Raw genomic sequence first — 16,147 nt, 5'->3', positions numbered from 1 at the left:
ACTGACTTTCCTGTCTTGCAGGAAATCACGCACAGAATGAGCAGTATAGCTGGTGGCATTGTCATGCTGGAGGGTCATGTCAGGATGAGCTTGCAGGAAGGGTACCACATGAGGGAGGAGGATATCTTCCCTTTAACCCACAGCGTTGAGATTGCCTGCAATGACAACAAGCTCAGTCCGATGATGCTGTGACACACCGCCCCAGACCATGACGGACCCTCCACATCCAAATCGATCCAGCTCCAGAGTACAGGCCTCGGTGTAACGCTCATTCCTTCGGCGATGAACGCAAATCTGACCATCACCCCTGGTTAGACAAAACCATGACTCGTCAGTGAAGAGCAATTTTTGCCAGTCCTGTCTGGTCCAGCGACGGTGGGTTTGTGTTCATAGACGACGGTGTTGCCAGTGATGTGTGGTGAGGACCTGCCTTACAACAGGCCTACAAGCCCTCAGTCCTGCCTCTCTCAGCCTGTTGCGGACAGTCTGAGCACTGATGGAGGGATTGTGTGTTCCTGGTGTAACTCGGGCAGTTGTTGTTCCCATCCTGTACCTGTCCCGCAGGTGTGATGTTCGGATGTACCGATCCTGTGCAGGTGTTGCTACACGTGATCTGCCACTGCAAGGACGATCAGCTGTCCGTCCTGTCTCCCCGTAGTGCTGTCTTAGGCGTCTCACAGAACGGACATTGCAATTTAATGCCCTGGCCACATCTGCAGTCCTCATGCCTCCTTGCAGCATGCCTAAGGCACGTTCGCGCAGATGAGCAGGGACCCTGGGCATCTTGTTTTTTTGGTGTTTTTCAGAGTCCCTAGAAAGGCCTCTTTAGTGTCCTACGTTTACATAACTGTGACCTTAAAGATCTGTGAAGTTATTTGGATTTTTACTAATTATCTTTCAAAGACAGGGTCCTGAATTGTTTTTCAGTACTATTTTAATTCAGTACTTTATAGGCCTATGCATATGGGTGTTTTGAATGAATCATTACCTTAGAAAGCGCTATCCATTTCATTGTGTTAGGTTTTAAAGAACATCCATGTTGTCCACTTAGTTTCAACCTGTCAAATCGATCAATCACAATGAGGTGAGTTTTAAAAGCACATACTGTTTTCAGGATAAGTGTTTGGTGTGATTTTCAATTGCATTGATGTCAGAATGTTAGAGGGACAATAGAGCCCTAGGCCAGTAGTGCCAGGCCAGTAGAGACCTGATTGATATTTAAGGAGTTGGGTACTACCAACTCATGTCCAGAGTGCATAAGAGGAGATTACCGTGACTCAATGGTCACTCGGCAGAATTTTACTGCTGTCATGACGCATGACTGTCGGTTTGGCGTTGATATGGTCAACGCAGCAGTCTGTCATGAAGAGGGCAGGTGTCCTTAATGTTTTGTTTACTCAGTGTACATCACCGGATTTACCACATACTCTCCCTTGGGGGCTCATTGATAAACAGCGACATAAAATGGCTTCAGTGGATTCCCCTGCAACGATCATCGCTGATAAGATCAAAGACTGACTCAGTGTCAATGATGAGTTGACCATAGCTTCATAATGAGAAACCAGCTATGGTCTCTATCTCTCAATTTCAATTTAACGGCTTTATTGGCATGGGAAACATATAAAGCAAGTGAGTGAACAAGATTATAAACAATAAAAATGTACAGTAAACATTACACACAAAAAATGTCATGTTATGTTGGGCTGCAGGGTAGCCTAGGGATTAGCGCATTGGACTAGTAACCGGAAAGGTTGCAAGTTCAAACCCCCGAGCTGACAAGGGGGTTTGAATGACAAATCTGTTGTTCTGCCCCTGAACAGGCAGTTAACCCAGTGTTCCTAGGCTGTCATTGAAAATAAGAATTTGTTCTTAACTGACTTGCCTGGTTAAATAAAGTTAAAATAAAAAAAATTTGCAAATAGTGAAAGTACAAAAGGTTGCCTTTGTTTTTGAGTTCTTTGTGTATCTGTGTAATCTGAGGGAAATGTGTGTCTCTAATATGGTCATACATTTGGTTAGGAAGTGCAGCTCAGTTTCTACCTCATTTTGTGGGCAGCGTGCACCACATAGCCTGTCTTCTCTTGAGAGCCAGGCCTGCCTACGGTCGTCCTTTCTCAATAGCAAGGCTATGCTCACTGAGTCTGTACATAGTCAAAGCTTTCCTTAAGTTTGGGTCAGTCAATGTGGTCAGATATTCTGCTACTGTGTACTCTCTATTTAAGGCCAAATAGCATTCTAGTTTACTCTTTTTTTTGTTAATTCTTTCAAATGTGTCAAGTAATTATGTTTTTGTTTTCTCCTGATTTGGTTGGGTCAAATTGTGTTCTGTACTGGGGCTATTATGATGTGTCTGTTTGTTCTCTCTCTTTCATTCTCTCTCTCAGAGATTCCACCTCAGGGCGAACGTTGGTGTGAGCTATTTATCATATTATCTCTGCGTGCATTTCCCTTTCACACTGACTACATCCCAAATAGCACCCTATCCCCTATATAGTGCACTGCTTTTCACCAGAGCCCATTGGGCTCACTATGTAGGGAATATGGTGCCATTTGGGATACTCGCTGTGTGGGGGATGGTGATCATCAGAGGGGTTTGCCTCAGATCTATTAGTGAATAACACAGAATTTACAGTAGCAGGTTTCTCTGCATCTCAGCCACTCATACAGCCATATATGGTCATCACGTCAGTGTTAGTCATAGTTAGCTGAGGTCAGGGAATACCTAGTTGATACCCGCCCTCGCCCTGTCACCGGTCCTGCCCACACACTGTTACCATGACATCAGCGAGATTGGAGCGACATGCTTCCTGATAAGGAAATTGATCTCCGATGCTATCGAGGAACTGTAGTTGTGTAACGGAAAACATTTGAGCATGTTGGATGGAGCCCACTCACATAGTAGTTGAAGGAAGAGTTGTAATGTATATAGTATGCAAACTTTATAATAACAATTTGCAATTCTTCAAAAACATTTCAGAGCAGGAACTAGTAACTACAGGTGTTTGTGTGTATGAGCTGCCTGCGCTGTGACATGTTCACACAGTGGAATCTGACCAAAAATGAAAACCTCCCACTCATTCACCAGATACCTTCAATATACCTTCAATATGATGTCCCCCTTCCATTTTATCTAGTTATTCGACCTTTAACATGACAAAAACACAGGTGTTGACTTTTTCATTTTATTCAGATGAATTATATGACATGTTATTCAGTAATTCAACTTCATATTGAGATAAAGTACCGTGTAAGAGACTGAAGTCAATTTACAAAATGCTACAGACATTTATCTCATTAGAAAACCACAAATCCAATAGGTAAAATACATGTAAAAGATCATTGATTACACATGTACTACATAGTGTAACTTGCATAGCAAGTACTCAAAATATAATATTCAGATTCCACAGGAACAAACAAAAAGTTCATTCAGACAATATGGTTTGTACAAACCGCAAATACATTGTCAGAAATCATATTGACACACAGAATGTCTCAATCATAAGACACATGCAAACATTTCTTTACGCTGAAAAATAAATAAAAGGTTTTTAAATGGGTCTTCCTAAACTCTGAAGGTTCCTTGGGGAACTCTTTCTCGATAAAGAACCTTTGAGTTAAATGTGGGGTTCTTAACGTGATGATTCTTCGGAATTCTAAAAGGTTTTTGAATTGTATTGACGCCTGCAGATGTGTGTCCCTTTCATAGCACACAGTAAATTGGCCAGTGTTAACTAGTGTTAATTTTTCAGTGTAACATTTCTAGTGTTGATTCAAGTTAAATTAACACTGTAGAGGTAAATGAACACTCAGTAGTGTAAAAGAACCCCATTGTTGGTGTTAATAACCAGAGTTGAACCAAAACCACACCCATCATTATCATATTTCCCAGCAGGCCCTAGTGCAGGTCGATTTTTTTTACATTGTTTTTTAAAATGTTTTTGCATGCACATTGATTGATTCAGAAATCCTATGCTACTCAAATATAAATAACATACATTTTTATAAAGAAATCCAATCTGTTACTTGGACTTATTGCACCCGTTGCTGAAATGGTTGTTCCAGTTTAGATGTTTATCTTAGTCTCCCCAACCCTGGCAGTCATTTTGAAGGCAGGTAGTGGGTGAATAAAAATGTCAAACATTGAATATGTCTGGCTGGATTCCAATAGGAATTACACATCACTTATAAAGCCAGCATATTGTGGCTTGTAAACTATGAGTTTCAGGCCACAACTAGGCACTCGAAAAAGGCCTTATGAAATATGTTTTGTTTTAAATAATTTGATTTAGGATTTCTCTTGGTGAAGCCACAGAACTGAAAATGAGTGAATGCAACAAGCATGTCTTTATCACTAGCAAACAGTCATGGGTAGTACTTTTAACTCTAATATTCACTCGAAAGGCACCCTGGGAAATATGCAAATAAGGCTTAAAACCCTACACCGGTTTTGGATTTTGGTATGGTTGTTCAAAGAACCATCCCATTTATGCTTCTTCAAAGACCCTAACATGGTTCCCCTATGGCATCGCTCTCGAGAATGTCATTTGGTTCCAACTTACACCTTTATTTTTAAGAGAGCAAGAAACAAACTTGTAAAACATGCTAATATATCATGTATCTACAGAGCACATCACAAGATGTCGCTTATTCCACTGTTGACCAATGAAACCCAGAGTTACTGAGTAACACATCTCTTTCAACCAATGAGGCTCAGCACTGTTGAGAGATGGCAAACTAAGATAGCTACAGCGTCCATTTCACCTGCTCTACACAACCCTCTGTCCTTCTAGTGACTCTTTCAAAACATATCAGACACACATTCACCATTGAGTCTTCATGAGTTCCAAACTCAACTTCCTGAGAGTCTCTGACCTATCAGTTCACCCATACCAAAATGTCCCCATGGGGATAATAAAGTAATTATCTTAGTACCAGGCTAAGGTTAAAGGTTACAGTTATAGCTTTACCAGACCAATTTCTGTCAGAGGTCTTACTAAATGTGTCTTTGGGTTACGCTCAGGGTTAGCCATACTCTGTAGCAGGGGGGCCTCTTACTAGATTATAGTACCCAGTCATTGCCCCTAGGTCAATGTACAGTGATCCCTTCCTCCTCAGGTGGGCAGAGTCCTCAGGCTCAGAGTACAGAGACGATTCTGCAAAAAAAGGGAATTGTATTGTTATTGGTAACATATGCTCTCATGAAGTTTCATACAGATATTAGTGTGTACGTGTCGCTTGAGGAAGTGCGTAGGCATTTTACCACAGCACAGTTAACATTTGAAGTCCCTGCCTACCTCTGTAGGGAATATGAGGAACAAAGTATATTTTAGGGAAGTACGATGATAGAGAACAGGAAGATATATAAGTCCCTACCCTGTGTGGTGTCAGGCTGCTGGCTGTGCTGCCTCAGAGGGTGTGAAGTCTCCACCAGGGCTGAGTCCAGGCTCCAGCAGCGTGGCTGCTCCTCCCTGGGAGGGTTGATGGCCTCGTCCCTCAGGAGCTCGGCTGCAGAGCTGCGCTGGGCAGGGTTCCTCTCCAGGGCTCGCTCCAGGAAGGACCTCATGGCACCACTGCAGTCCTCTGCTATGTCCTCCAGGGGAGGGGCCTGCTTGTGGATCTGAGGGGAGTCATGGAATTAGAATTGTAGTAAAGCCATCCTACCTCTGTGGTAGAACCATATAGATAATTAGGGTTTCACAGCTATTCTTATAGTTCTACACTCTAAAAAAAATCCTGGGTTAAAAACAACAAAACTGCGCATCCAGTCTTCCGGTCTGACCCGCTGGGTCATTTCTCAATAACACAGCATGGACAACCCAACACTGCTCTTTTTAAAGAAAATAACCCAACTAGGTCTGATTCAACAGTTTCACATATGAGTCTTCTATGGAACGTGAGAATGCGATGTCAGGTTAGGTCGAGACCTAGCCACCATCACTATAAGCATTCCTTGTCTTTTTAGTCACGGTGATGGCTCGGTAAGAATAAAAGCTATCCTGCAACTCATGCTATCTCTGGGCACAACTCCCCGAGTGTAAAACAAGTTTGATGTACAAGTAGGGTTGCAAAATTCCTTGAACTTTCAATAAATTCTCTGGTTTTCCCGAAATCTTGAATCCTGGAATAAGATCAAATTGCTAAACAACCTGCTTGTGTCATGCTTATGTTTGCAATAGCCTAATATATTACAACAGACAAATAACTACATTTGTTCCAACTGTTTTGTGTACAGGCGGCAGCGTGGAGTGACTGCACACTGAGCAGCAGCTGAAAGGACACAGGCCATTGGATGCCACATAAGCAGAAATCTCAGTATTTTTAGCGACAGAAAGTCAGGTTCGGGAACTGCAGCCAATCCAAAAAAAGAAACGGGACCTCTTCAAATCAGGAATGTGATCATGAACAACACTGTTAAAAGCAAAACAGAACTATTGTACTGAGCCTGAAGGAGTATGCTGATAATGTGCCAGAGACAGATGCAGCATCCCAAATGGCAACTTATTCCCAACATAGTGCACTACTTTTGACCAGGGCCCCTAAGGCTCTGGTCGGAAGTAGTGCTCCATACAGGGAATTAGGGTGCCATTTGGGATGCAGGCAGTCACGTTAAGGGATCACATGATGTTTGAGAAATGATCTTGCAAGAATCTAGGCCTATGCCGTGGAAATCTAAACTGGGTGATGAAAACATCTGTCTGCTTCAAAGACTGGCTACAAGTGGGGGTTTCCCCTCCTTCAGCCTTGTCAGTGTAGCAAGAGGAAGGCCTGTATGTTCACCATTCACTTATCTATACACTTCATCCATCCACTTTCCATTGTCCCATTACTTAGTGGAATGACTATGCAGAAACAACTTCTGCCACACTACTTTATATATTTGTGCATTTATTGGAAGTGCATAAATCATAGTGATATTTTTTTTTTTACTTTCAGGAGATGCTTACTATGTAGAGGTAGGATGGGTAGAGAGGGAGATAGGGAGAGTAGCACTTACTATGTAGAGGTAGGATGGGTAGGACCTGCGTGGGTATCTCCTGACCCAGGGCGGGCTGCCAGTTTGCATGTGGATAATGGTGGTTCCCAGACTGTAGATATCCGTCTTGGTGTTGTGTCCTCGACACAGAACCACCTCCGGGCTCATATACATCTGAGGAAGAAAACACAAGACCACAGTTACTCAAAGGGTCAATGGTTACTCACAGGGTCAATGGCATAATGTCAATTGTTGAAGAAGAAAACGAGTGTTTGGACAGTACCCCATATTTTTCTTCATCAAATGTAAAAAAAATAATTAAAAATGTAGTCATGTTGCCAGTGATAATCATAATCATAACAGTTATAAAATGAATAATAAAGTGTCTCTATGACTATGTATTAATACAGGAACCCTAAGAGCAGCTGGGCTGGTGTTCTGTGAAATGTGAAACAGTAAACATCAGACCAGAGTCCATCTCTCAACTGGAATTTCCAGCCTTCCCCCATGTTAGCTAATGTCAGCCTAGTCTCAGCAGCTCCACTCTGCTGGCTAGCTATCTCCCTCCCTGTTACTAATGCTGGGTGTCAGTCTCTCTGCCCTGGGACTTTCCCACTCAGCCATCAGGGGTATAGGTCACCACAGAGGGGAGGAGAGGGTTGAGGAGAGGATTAGGAAGAGGACGATGAGCAGAGGGAGGGTCGTGAGAAAGAACAGAGTGAATGCCTCCTCCAAGATTTTCCCAACTGAATAATGATGTAAATTGGAATCTGAAAATGCTAGTGTTCAAAGGCTTTCAACCTACTGTATTATTACTGATAAACAATGTCAATTTGAGACAACTCTGTAGCCTAAGCATTGCTCACAAAACCTATAGTCCACCTATAAACCTATACAATATCTCTTCGTGTTTGATGTGATTCCCCTGCACCAATTCCTTTGCTATAGGACACTGTGAGACAAACACTGACACGTCTACTAACTAAATAATTTTCAGAATGCCCTGAGGCATCGCTTGATCTCAATCTTGAATGGAAAAACTGCCGCTTTCCCTTCTAGTAAACACACCTATTGAACTTCTCACGAAGTAAGAATTTGCTCTTGTTGTCATGTCATAGGTCACCAGGAAGTCAACTGAACCCCCCCCAAAAAAAACATTGACTGAATTGAAAATTAATTGACCCTAACCCTGTATGTCATGTCATAGGCCTGAGAGTGTCTTTTGTTGTTATGTCATAGGCCTGAGAGTGTCTTTTGTTGTTATGTCATAAGCCTATGAGTATCTTTTGTTGTTATGTCATAGGCTTGAGAGTCTTTTCTTGTTATGTCATAGGCTTGAGTGTCTTTTGTTGTTATGTCATAGGCTTGAGTGTCTTTTGTTGTTATGTCATAAGCCTATGCATGTCTTTTGTTGTTATGTCATAGACCGGAGGGTGTTGAAGAGAGCAGAGTCACTTACCTCTGTGCCGCGCAGGTCCCTAGGGGTGTACAACTCCTCTGTCATCTGCACCGTCAGGCCAAAGTCCACCAGCACCGCTTTGTCTGACATCAGAACAATGTTGCTGGCTGAATAGAGAAAGGGGGGAAAGAGGGTGAGTGAGATTCACCAGAAAAGCTGTGCAGTTCAGCCATGTCAAAGCTAAAGAACATGTGCTGCAAGATACAGTATAATCTCAGAGCCTAATATAGTGTGTGCTAACATGCGACTCTGTTAAATGTTTGTCACAAGGTCCACATTTCTTCTATCATTTGCTGAAATTGCTCTTGACATACAGTATGTGTGATAGGAACTGTATGTACATTTAAGGAAGCGAGAAGTATCAACATTTGCACTGATGTAAAGTTAAAGTTCACACAGAGCATGCTATGAGGCATGTTGAGTCTCTGAATGGCTTTTGACTGAGCTTAAAGAAAAAGGGAACTAAAGCGTTTAAAAGTCATTACTGAAGTCAAACAAACATCTTTCAGGGTTTTGGCACAGAATTTGACAGTTATAATGAATAAGCAGGCTTTTCCCAAACCTCCTCTCCTTCCTTGCCCCCCTGATCCCTTACCTCACTGAGGTAACATTACATACTTGTGTGTCCCAAATAGCACCCTATTCCCGATATAGAGCACTACTGTTGACCAAAGTCCTATGGTCACTACATAGGGTACTTCATAGGGAATAGGGTGCCATTTGGGATTCATCATTTGACTGGAGGACAGGAAGAGCACAAGACCACAGTGAAACGTCAGAAAGTAATAACTCACTGGTTTCTTCTAAGAAGCCCTACAGTCAATCCTGCTGCAGGGAAGGAGGGAGGGTCTGACTGGAATTTCCAGATGCTACATATAGTGCTTTTAGTCTTTAGCCAAGCCCTGATTGACTGACTGAACAATAATAGACTGGTCCACAGGTCTTTGTTTAAAGTTCATTGCAATACATTAACCCCTATAGATAGTATAACTTTTACTAGGGAACACCCAACATTATAAAGTTAACGTTAATACAATACATTTACTGGAGGAGAGGGTATCGCTCGCTGAGTTTAAAGCTCTGCTGCTGACCATTGTAATTGTTTTTAATTTACAGTATTGTGCTCGTGTCGCATGTACACGCTGACTACTTCCTGCTGACCTCTCGCCAGTTCCCCCTCAAAAAAAGGGGGTTTCTAACCTCAAAGGTCTTTTCATGGTTAAATTCAAATGCATTTATCAACACCGTTTTGACTGATGTTAGCTGTAGCGCCACAGAGCTTTGAATGCTGTGTTGTGATTGACTTTAGCTCACTACAATCTTGGAAGCAAATCTCACGTGCGACGGACAGCGCTGCGCTACTCCACTGTGAGCTCACTGCCACCTGCCTGCAGCCCTAGCCTTGCTATCTAATCTATCTCGCTCTAAAATCCTGTGTTTCAGCAACTTCAGTAGCTAGCTAATCAGATACTGGGTGTTGCCCCAAATGGCTCCCTATTACCTATATAGTGCACTACTTTTGACCAGGTTAAAGGTAGTGCACTAAATAGGGGTTAGGGTGCCATTTGGGACAACCCCTATAAAAAACCCTGTTAGCTACCTGTGTGACCTGAACACTGTCAGCAACACCACAGCTTCATCCTGCCTTCTTACAAGGCTCACGTGGTTTCTTTAGTTGTCTGTGGTTGAGTTTCCTATGAAGCCGTTGGTTCAAGGTGCAGTTTACTCGAAAGTCCTATCTTGGTTACATTTGACATAAAGTGGATAATGACAGTAACAGCCCACTGGGCACACCATGTCATTTCAATGTGGAGCATTGGGCAGTATTGGTTACATATGTTGATCAATGAGATTTCAACCTATTTTCCCAATATGTTATCACCATGCCTTCAACCATGTAAAAGCACAACCATATTCCAATAGAAAAATCACTGTCTGGTTTTTGGTTTGGTTGTCACCTAAACTGCACTTTCAACCATTTAAAAGCACACCAAAGTTCAAATGGGACTACAATGTCAGATGTTTTGTTTTTACAACAACTTAATGTGTCATCACTGCTTCATCTAATAGCACAACCAAATTAACTGGAATGCAGTTAGTTGAAATTTACATTAAAGTACATGGTGCAAGTGATCAATGCCATTTGAGAATCTGTGAAGATTATTATAGCAATTGTTTCGATTCCCAAAGACCTTCAACCCTGAACATGCACGCTTTCCACGATTATATACAAATACATTTGTTACAGTTAACTTCAAAATGTGGTCATGGATGCGTTATTCATTGTAAAGTTGAATGTTACATTAGTTTGTAAGATAGTAAATAGCCTAAAGTTAAGTCTATCTTACAAAAGTAATATTGAATTGTGTTTGGTTGACAATGCAATCAAGCACAATTCTACTGCTTGGATAGTTCCCTCTGATCCACTGGCTTAATCCTATTCTTTAACTTTTATTTTTGGTTGAGCTGGAGATGTGAATCCAACATGTAATTTGTTAATTTCTCGACAGTTAATAGGCTATTTACTGTATTGCAAAAGTGATATTGAATTGTGTTTGGTTGTTAACGCAACCAAATATAAACTTTTGAAGGAGATCGCTCCATGTTTGCCAGTGAGTCTTGCTTTAATTCCAGTTTGTCTACAAATTAATAATTGACAATGTCAGATTCACGTCTCCATTTTGACCAAAAATCTAGGTGAAAGAATAGGACGAAATCAAATCAAACTGTAAATTCTTTATAACTTCCATTTTTGGTTGAGATGGAGACGGGAATCCAACATATGTTATTATCTGTATGTTTCATTTGAAATCCTAGGCCTACAAGGGCTGAATTTAAACAATATCTGTTGATGACTGCTCAAATGCTATATAGGCCTAAATAGCATCATTGAGGATATATGATTCATAAAGTATGGCTACATTTCATTTACTCTGTTGAACCTAATGTTTGGGATTCATTTGATAGTTCCAGTGAATCTATTAAGTGTAGATTTCTCCACAACAATTCTCACGATAGCACATTGGTAATAGTCCGTGACAAATATCAAAGCTAAGCTGGGCTTTGTTAAAACCCTGGGTGGGAGACAGAAATAAAAAAAAACTGCTGTAGATAGATCGACTCTCCAGTAGGAGGTGCAGCCCAGCCTACAGTTTTTTTTCTTCTAGTGGATATTGCGCTGAAGATCTGACGTTGTTTCAAAGGTACAAATTCAACATATCTTATACAAGGTTTGTCTCTGTTGAAAATTGGTTACCGTGATGGCATAATCCTGTGCATGAAATGTTACCCTCAAAACAACTTTTTTTTAAAAATCCAATGTATTTTCCACGTAGATTCCATGTCATAATATACTGACAAATTATGTTGAAACAACGTTGATTTAACCAGCTTGGGCCCAGTGGAGGCCACACATATACTACTAGTGTGCATGTGTGTGTTTCGGACACATACCTGGGTTCCATTTTTGATGTGTTTGAGAAAAACTGAGTTTCGAAACTGTGGTAAAAGCAGAGGCTATAGGCCTATAACTTGCTCTAACTCTAATGCTTACTAATTGAGTGTACTAATGTGCATTTTTTAACGTTTGTTTTGGGCACTTTCCACTCACGTTTGATGTCGTGGTGGATGACATTGTGAGAGTGCAGATACTCCAGGCCCCTGAGGACCTGCTGGGTGACCCAGATGATCTCAAACTCCCTCATGGGTCCACAGCTGTCCAGTTTCTCCAGAACCGAGCCTCCCTCGCCGGCCTCCATGAACAGATGGATGTTCTGGTCCCAGAGGAGAGCACCGTAGAGCTCTGCAATGTTCTCGTGGCGGAACCGGGCCTGGATCTCCACATCGGCTGGTTTGAAATGCTCCATGGGGATCTAGTAGCATGAATAGAACCATTAAGGCATTAAAGAACATTCTATAGACATTATATTTAAAAAGAGATTTAGACATGTACAGTAAAATATGTCTATTATGCAAAGTATCTACAAAGTCTTTAGTATGTAAACATTCCACTGACTATGGAATTGCCAGACCAGGAAGCCACTCCCATCGTGTGTAACTATTTGTGGGCAGAAATAATATAAAAGCCATATCCTCTTCTACCCCAGGTGAAGTACCATTGTGATTAGAGTGCGTCTCTGCTTGACACTCAGCACTAAGGAGATAGATTGGGGGTTAGGCCCTGCGATAAACTAGCGTGGGGGGTTTCCTGTGGGGTAACCAGACAAATACTTTCAGTTTCTATCTGTCTGCAATACTGGCTTTTGAGATGTCGCAGATACATATTTGTCTCTTTCTACAGTACATAGTCTTCCTCTTTCTAGATGTTCTGTTGCAGCTTTCAAAGTTTTTGGGTGCAAATACCTGACTGACTTCGCATGTGACATTCTGCTTTTATATTGGCCTAACAAAATAGTTTCTATTGCTTTGAAAACAAAACTTCCTGCCAGAAATCAATCTTGGCACATAGATCGGCCAGCAGCAGTTTCGAGAAATCCACTCTGCAAACATGCCAGACATTCCTGCACGTGGACTCATTGACTCACCCGTTTACATGCCATCCGCTTCCTGGTAACGGTATCCTGGGCCAAGTGGACTTTCCCAAATGATCCCTTTGGAACATGGCCGCCGGAGCCTGGAGTCTTATAGGTCCACACCCATGGAAACAGAAGTACATCCAAATCGATGCGATAGCGTCCCTTCTTCAGCACCATGTGTTTCTGCACAGAAGTAGTGAAATACGGAGTGAAAGGTGTTGCTGAACCAGTAAAGGCTTTAAATAACCCTACAGACAGATTGTCTATACTTGACCACATACATACACGCAGACAAACAGACGGACTGATTGACTAACAGACGAAGGGACAGACAGTTTCAACCACACTTATACACACAATGCCACTTCTAAGATTTCATTGTCCTTTGCATATGACAAATAAACTTTGATACACTCTATATACAAAAGTATGTGGACACCCCTTCACATTAGTGGATTTGGCTATTTTAGCTACACCCATTGCTGACAGGTGTATAAAATCTAGCACACAGCCACACAATCTCAAAAGACAAACATTGGCAGTAGAAGGGCCTTACTGAAGAGCTCAGAGACTTTCAACGTTGCACCATCATAGGATGCCCCCTTTCCAATAAGCCAGTTCATCAAATTTCTCCCCTGCTAGAGCTGCCCCGCTCAACTGTGAGTGCTGTTGTTGTGAAGTGGAAACATCTAGGAGCAACAACTGCTCAGCCACACAAGCTCACAGAACGGGACTAGGCCACACAAGCTCACAGAACGGGACTAGGCCACACAAGCTCACAGAACGGGACTAGGCCACACAAGCTCACAGAACGGGACTAGGCCACACAAGCTCACAGAACGGGACTAGGCCACACAAGCTCACAGAACGGGACTAGGCCACACAAGCTCACAGAACGGGACTAGGCCACACAAGCTCACAGAACGGGACTAGGCCACACAAGCTCACAGAACGGGCCTGCCGAGTGCTGAAAAATAGTCTGTCCTTGGTTGCGACACTCACTACCGAGTTCCAAACTGCCTCTGGAAGCAACATCAGCACAAGAACTGCTCGCCAGTAGCTTCATGCAATGGGCTTCCATGCCATAGCAACCACCATGTGCAATGCCAAGTGTTGTCTGAAGTGGTGTAAAGTTTGCCGCCATTGGACTCTGGAGCGGTGGAAATGCGTTCTCTGGAGTGATGAATCCCGCTTCACCAGCTGGCAGTTCGACAGGGAAGAATATGGGTTTGGCGGATGCCAGGAGAACGATATCTGCTCGAATGTATAATTCCAACTGTAAAGTTTGGTGGAAGAGGAATAATGGTCGGGGGTTGTTTTTCATTGTTCGGGCTAGGCCCCTTAGTTCCAGTGAAGGATAATCTTAATGCTACAGAGTACAATTACGTTCTCTAGACGATTCTGTGCTTCCAACTTTGTGGCAACAGTTTGGGGATGGCCTTTTCCTGTTTCAACATGACAATGCCCCCGTGCACAAAGAGAATGTCAATACAGAAATGGTTTGCCGAGATCGGTGTGGAAGAACTTGACTGGCCTGCACAGAGCCCTGACCTCAACCCCATTGAACACCTTTGGGATGAATTGGAACGCCAGCTGCAAGCCAGACCTAATCGCCCAACACCAGCGCCCAACCTCATTAATGCTCTTGCGGCTGAAAGGAAGCCTGTCCCCACAGCAATGTTCCAACATTTTGGATTGAGATGTCCACATACTGTACACCACATGACCAAAAGTATCAAATGAGACCTTTGTGGGGACAGATACAAAAAAAAACACTAGTGTCCTGAAGTCTCACCTTGTTCAGTAACACACCCATCTCCTCGGTCTGGTGCTGCAGTGATTCTGGTGGCATGTTAGAGATCAGGTTGACGAAGGCGAGCAAGTCCGACACCGTCCCGTACCGGACCATACCACCACCGTTCCCCTGCTGTGTGCCCTGGGTCCCTCCCGTCACCCCTGTCACTTCGTCCCCCGAATCATCCACAGTCTCCTCGTTCTCATCCATCTCCTCCTGAGAGAGACCTTCACACAATGCCCCAGCCTCTTCCTCCTCAGTGTGATAGAGATTCTCAACAGCGCCAATGATATCCTCTATGTTCATGTGAGCCAGCAGGAGTTCTATTCCAGCATTGGCATATTTGTAATCCATTTTGATATTCTAGCTTCTGCTGATTTCTGAAATGGAACGGCGATGATTCATTAGGCAACTGAAATTCCAATATGGGCTGGAAAAGAATTACATATAATTTATAGATTGCAAATTGACCGCAAGAAGCCCAACCAGATATAATATCTGACTAAAACATTTCAAACCTTGTACACAATCACATACCTCTCTATTATGCATTGGAATACTTTTGAACAGATTTCTTAAATTAAAACCACTTGTAGATTATTTGCTCGTGTTTTTTAGAGAACTTGGGTGGCTAATAAAATCACTCGCGGACCTACCCTGCTGTAGGTTATCGCTAAGTGAAGAAGAATGTACTCGAGTGTAGACTACGTCAACCAATTGCCCTCCCAACACTGCAACACTGAAGACTCAACATAACTAAAGTCACTAACAAATAGCAAATATAAACGGACCATTATTTGTTTGAAATAGCGTAATAACGATGTGCTTACCTGATTCTTTGTAATAAATAACGTAGGGTAGGATCCCCTCCGAACGCGCTACTTCATTCTTGCGTCCGACTGCTGTCAACTCTAACGCGCACTAAAGAGCCCACGGACTGTAATTCCCACTCACGAGCTAGGAAGTATAAGAGGAAGTCCTTATCAGTCTCTGTGTTTAGGTGGTATTGTGTAAATAAAAACACAAGCCGAAAGTGGTGTCTTGTAACCTTAGTGTATTCCTCTGTAGTTTCTTTTTTCTTTTCATAGTCTTGGATTTCCCCCTAATATTTGATTTCTGTAAGCAAACGAATTCATCAGATTCCATGGGATAGTTCAGTATTTTCACTACTCCAACAATTCTGCCGGTGCTTCGATACAAATATTTCGCAATGTGCCCTGTTGTATATGAGAGAACTGACTATATAGTGACAGCATGATTAAAAAAAATGTCATCATGAGACTATTTGCAGGTTACCTAACTGAGGGCCCATACCATACACTCGTTGGTCTTGCAAATATAGGAAAAACGCAAAACTCATGTTTGACGCTGATTGAGCTTTG

General features: G+C 42.5%; 1 protein-coding gene across 2 annotated transcripts; it reads right to left on the bottom strand.

Moving 5' to 3' along the window:
• Positions 1-3,168: 3,168 nt before the first annotated feature.
• LOC118361568 (mitogen-activated protein kinase kinase kinase 8-like) lies at positions 3,169-15,994 on the bottom strand. 2 transcript variants are annotated; one of them, XM_035741595.2, is made up of 8 exons: positions 15,596-15,994; positions 14,766-15,195; positions 12,980-13,153; positions 12,046-12,307; positions 8,436-8,542; positions 6,998-7,150; positions 5,377-5,620; positions 3,169-5,156 (listed from the first exon to the last, which is right to left on the bottom strand). In XM_035741595.2, the coding sequence occupies exons 2-8, from the start codon at positions 15,117-15,119 to the stop codon at positions 5,026-5,028; spliced, it is 1,425 nt and encodes a 474-aa protein (XP_035597488.1). In that variant the 5' UTR covers positions 15,120-15,195; positions 15,596-15,994; the 3' UTR covers positions 3,169-5,025. The 2 variants fall into 2 exon arrangements, with proteins under 2 accessions (XP_035597488.1, XP_035597487.1); XM_035741594.2 differs by having other exon boundaries at positions 14,766-15,145.
• Positions 15,995-16,147: the final 153 nt, after the last annotated feature.

The sequence above is a fragment of the Oncorhynchus keta genome, chromosome 28 (genome assembly GCF_023373465.1).
Source record: "Oncorhynchus keta strain PuntledgeMale-10-30-2019 chromosome 28, Oket_V2, whole genome shotgun sequence".
Taxonomy (NCBI): Eukaryota; Metazoa; Chordata; class Actinopteri; order Salmoniformes; family Salmonidae; genus Oncorhynchus; species Oncorhynchus keta.
This window is presented reverse-complemented; position numbering and strand designations above follow the sequence as displayed.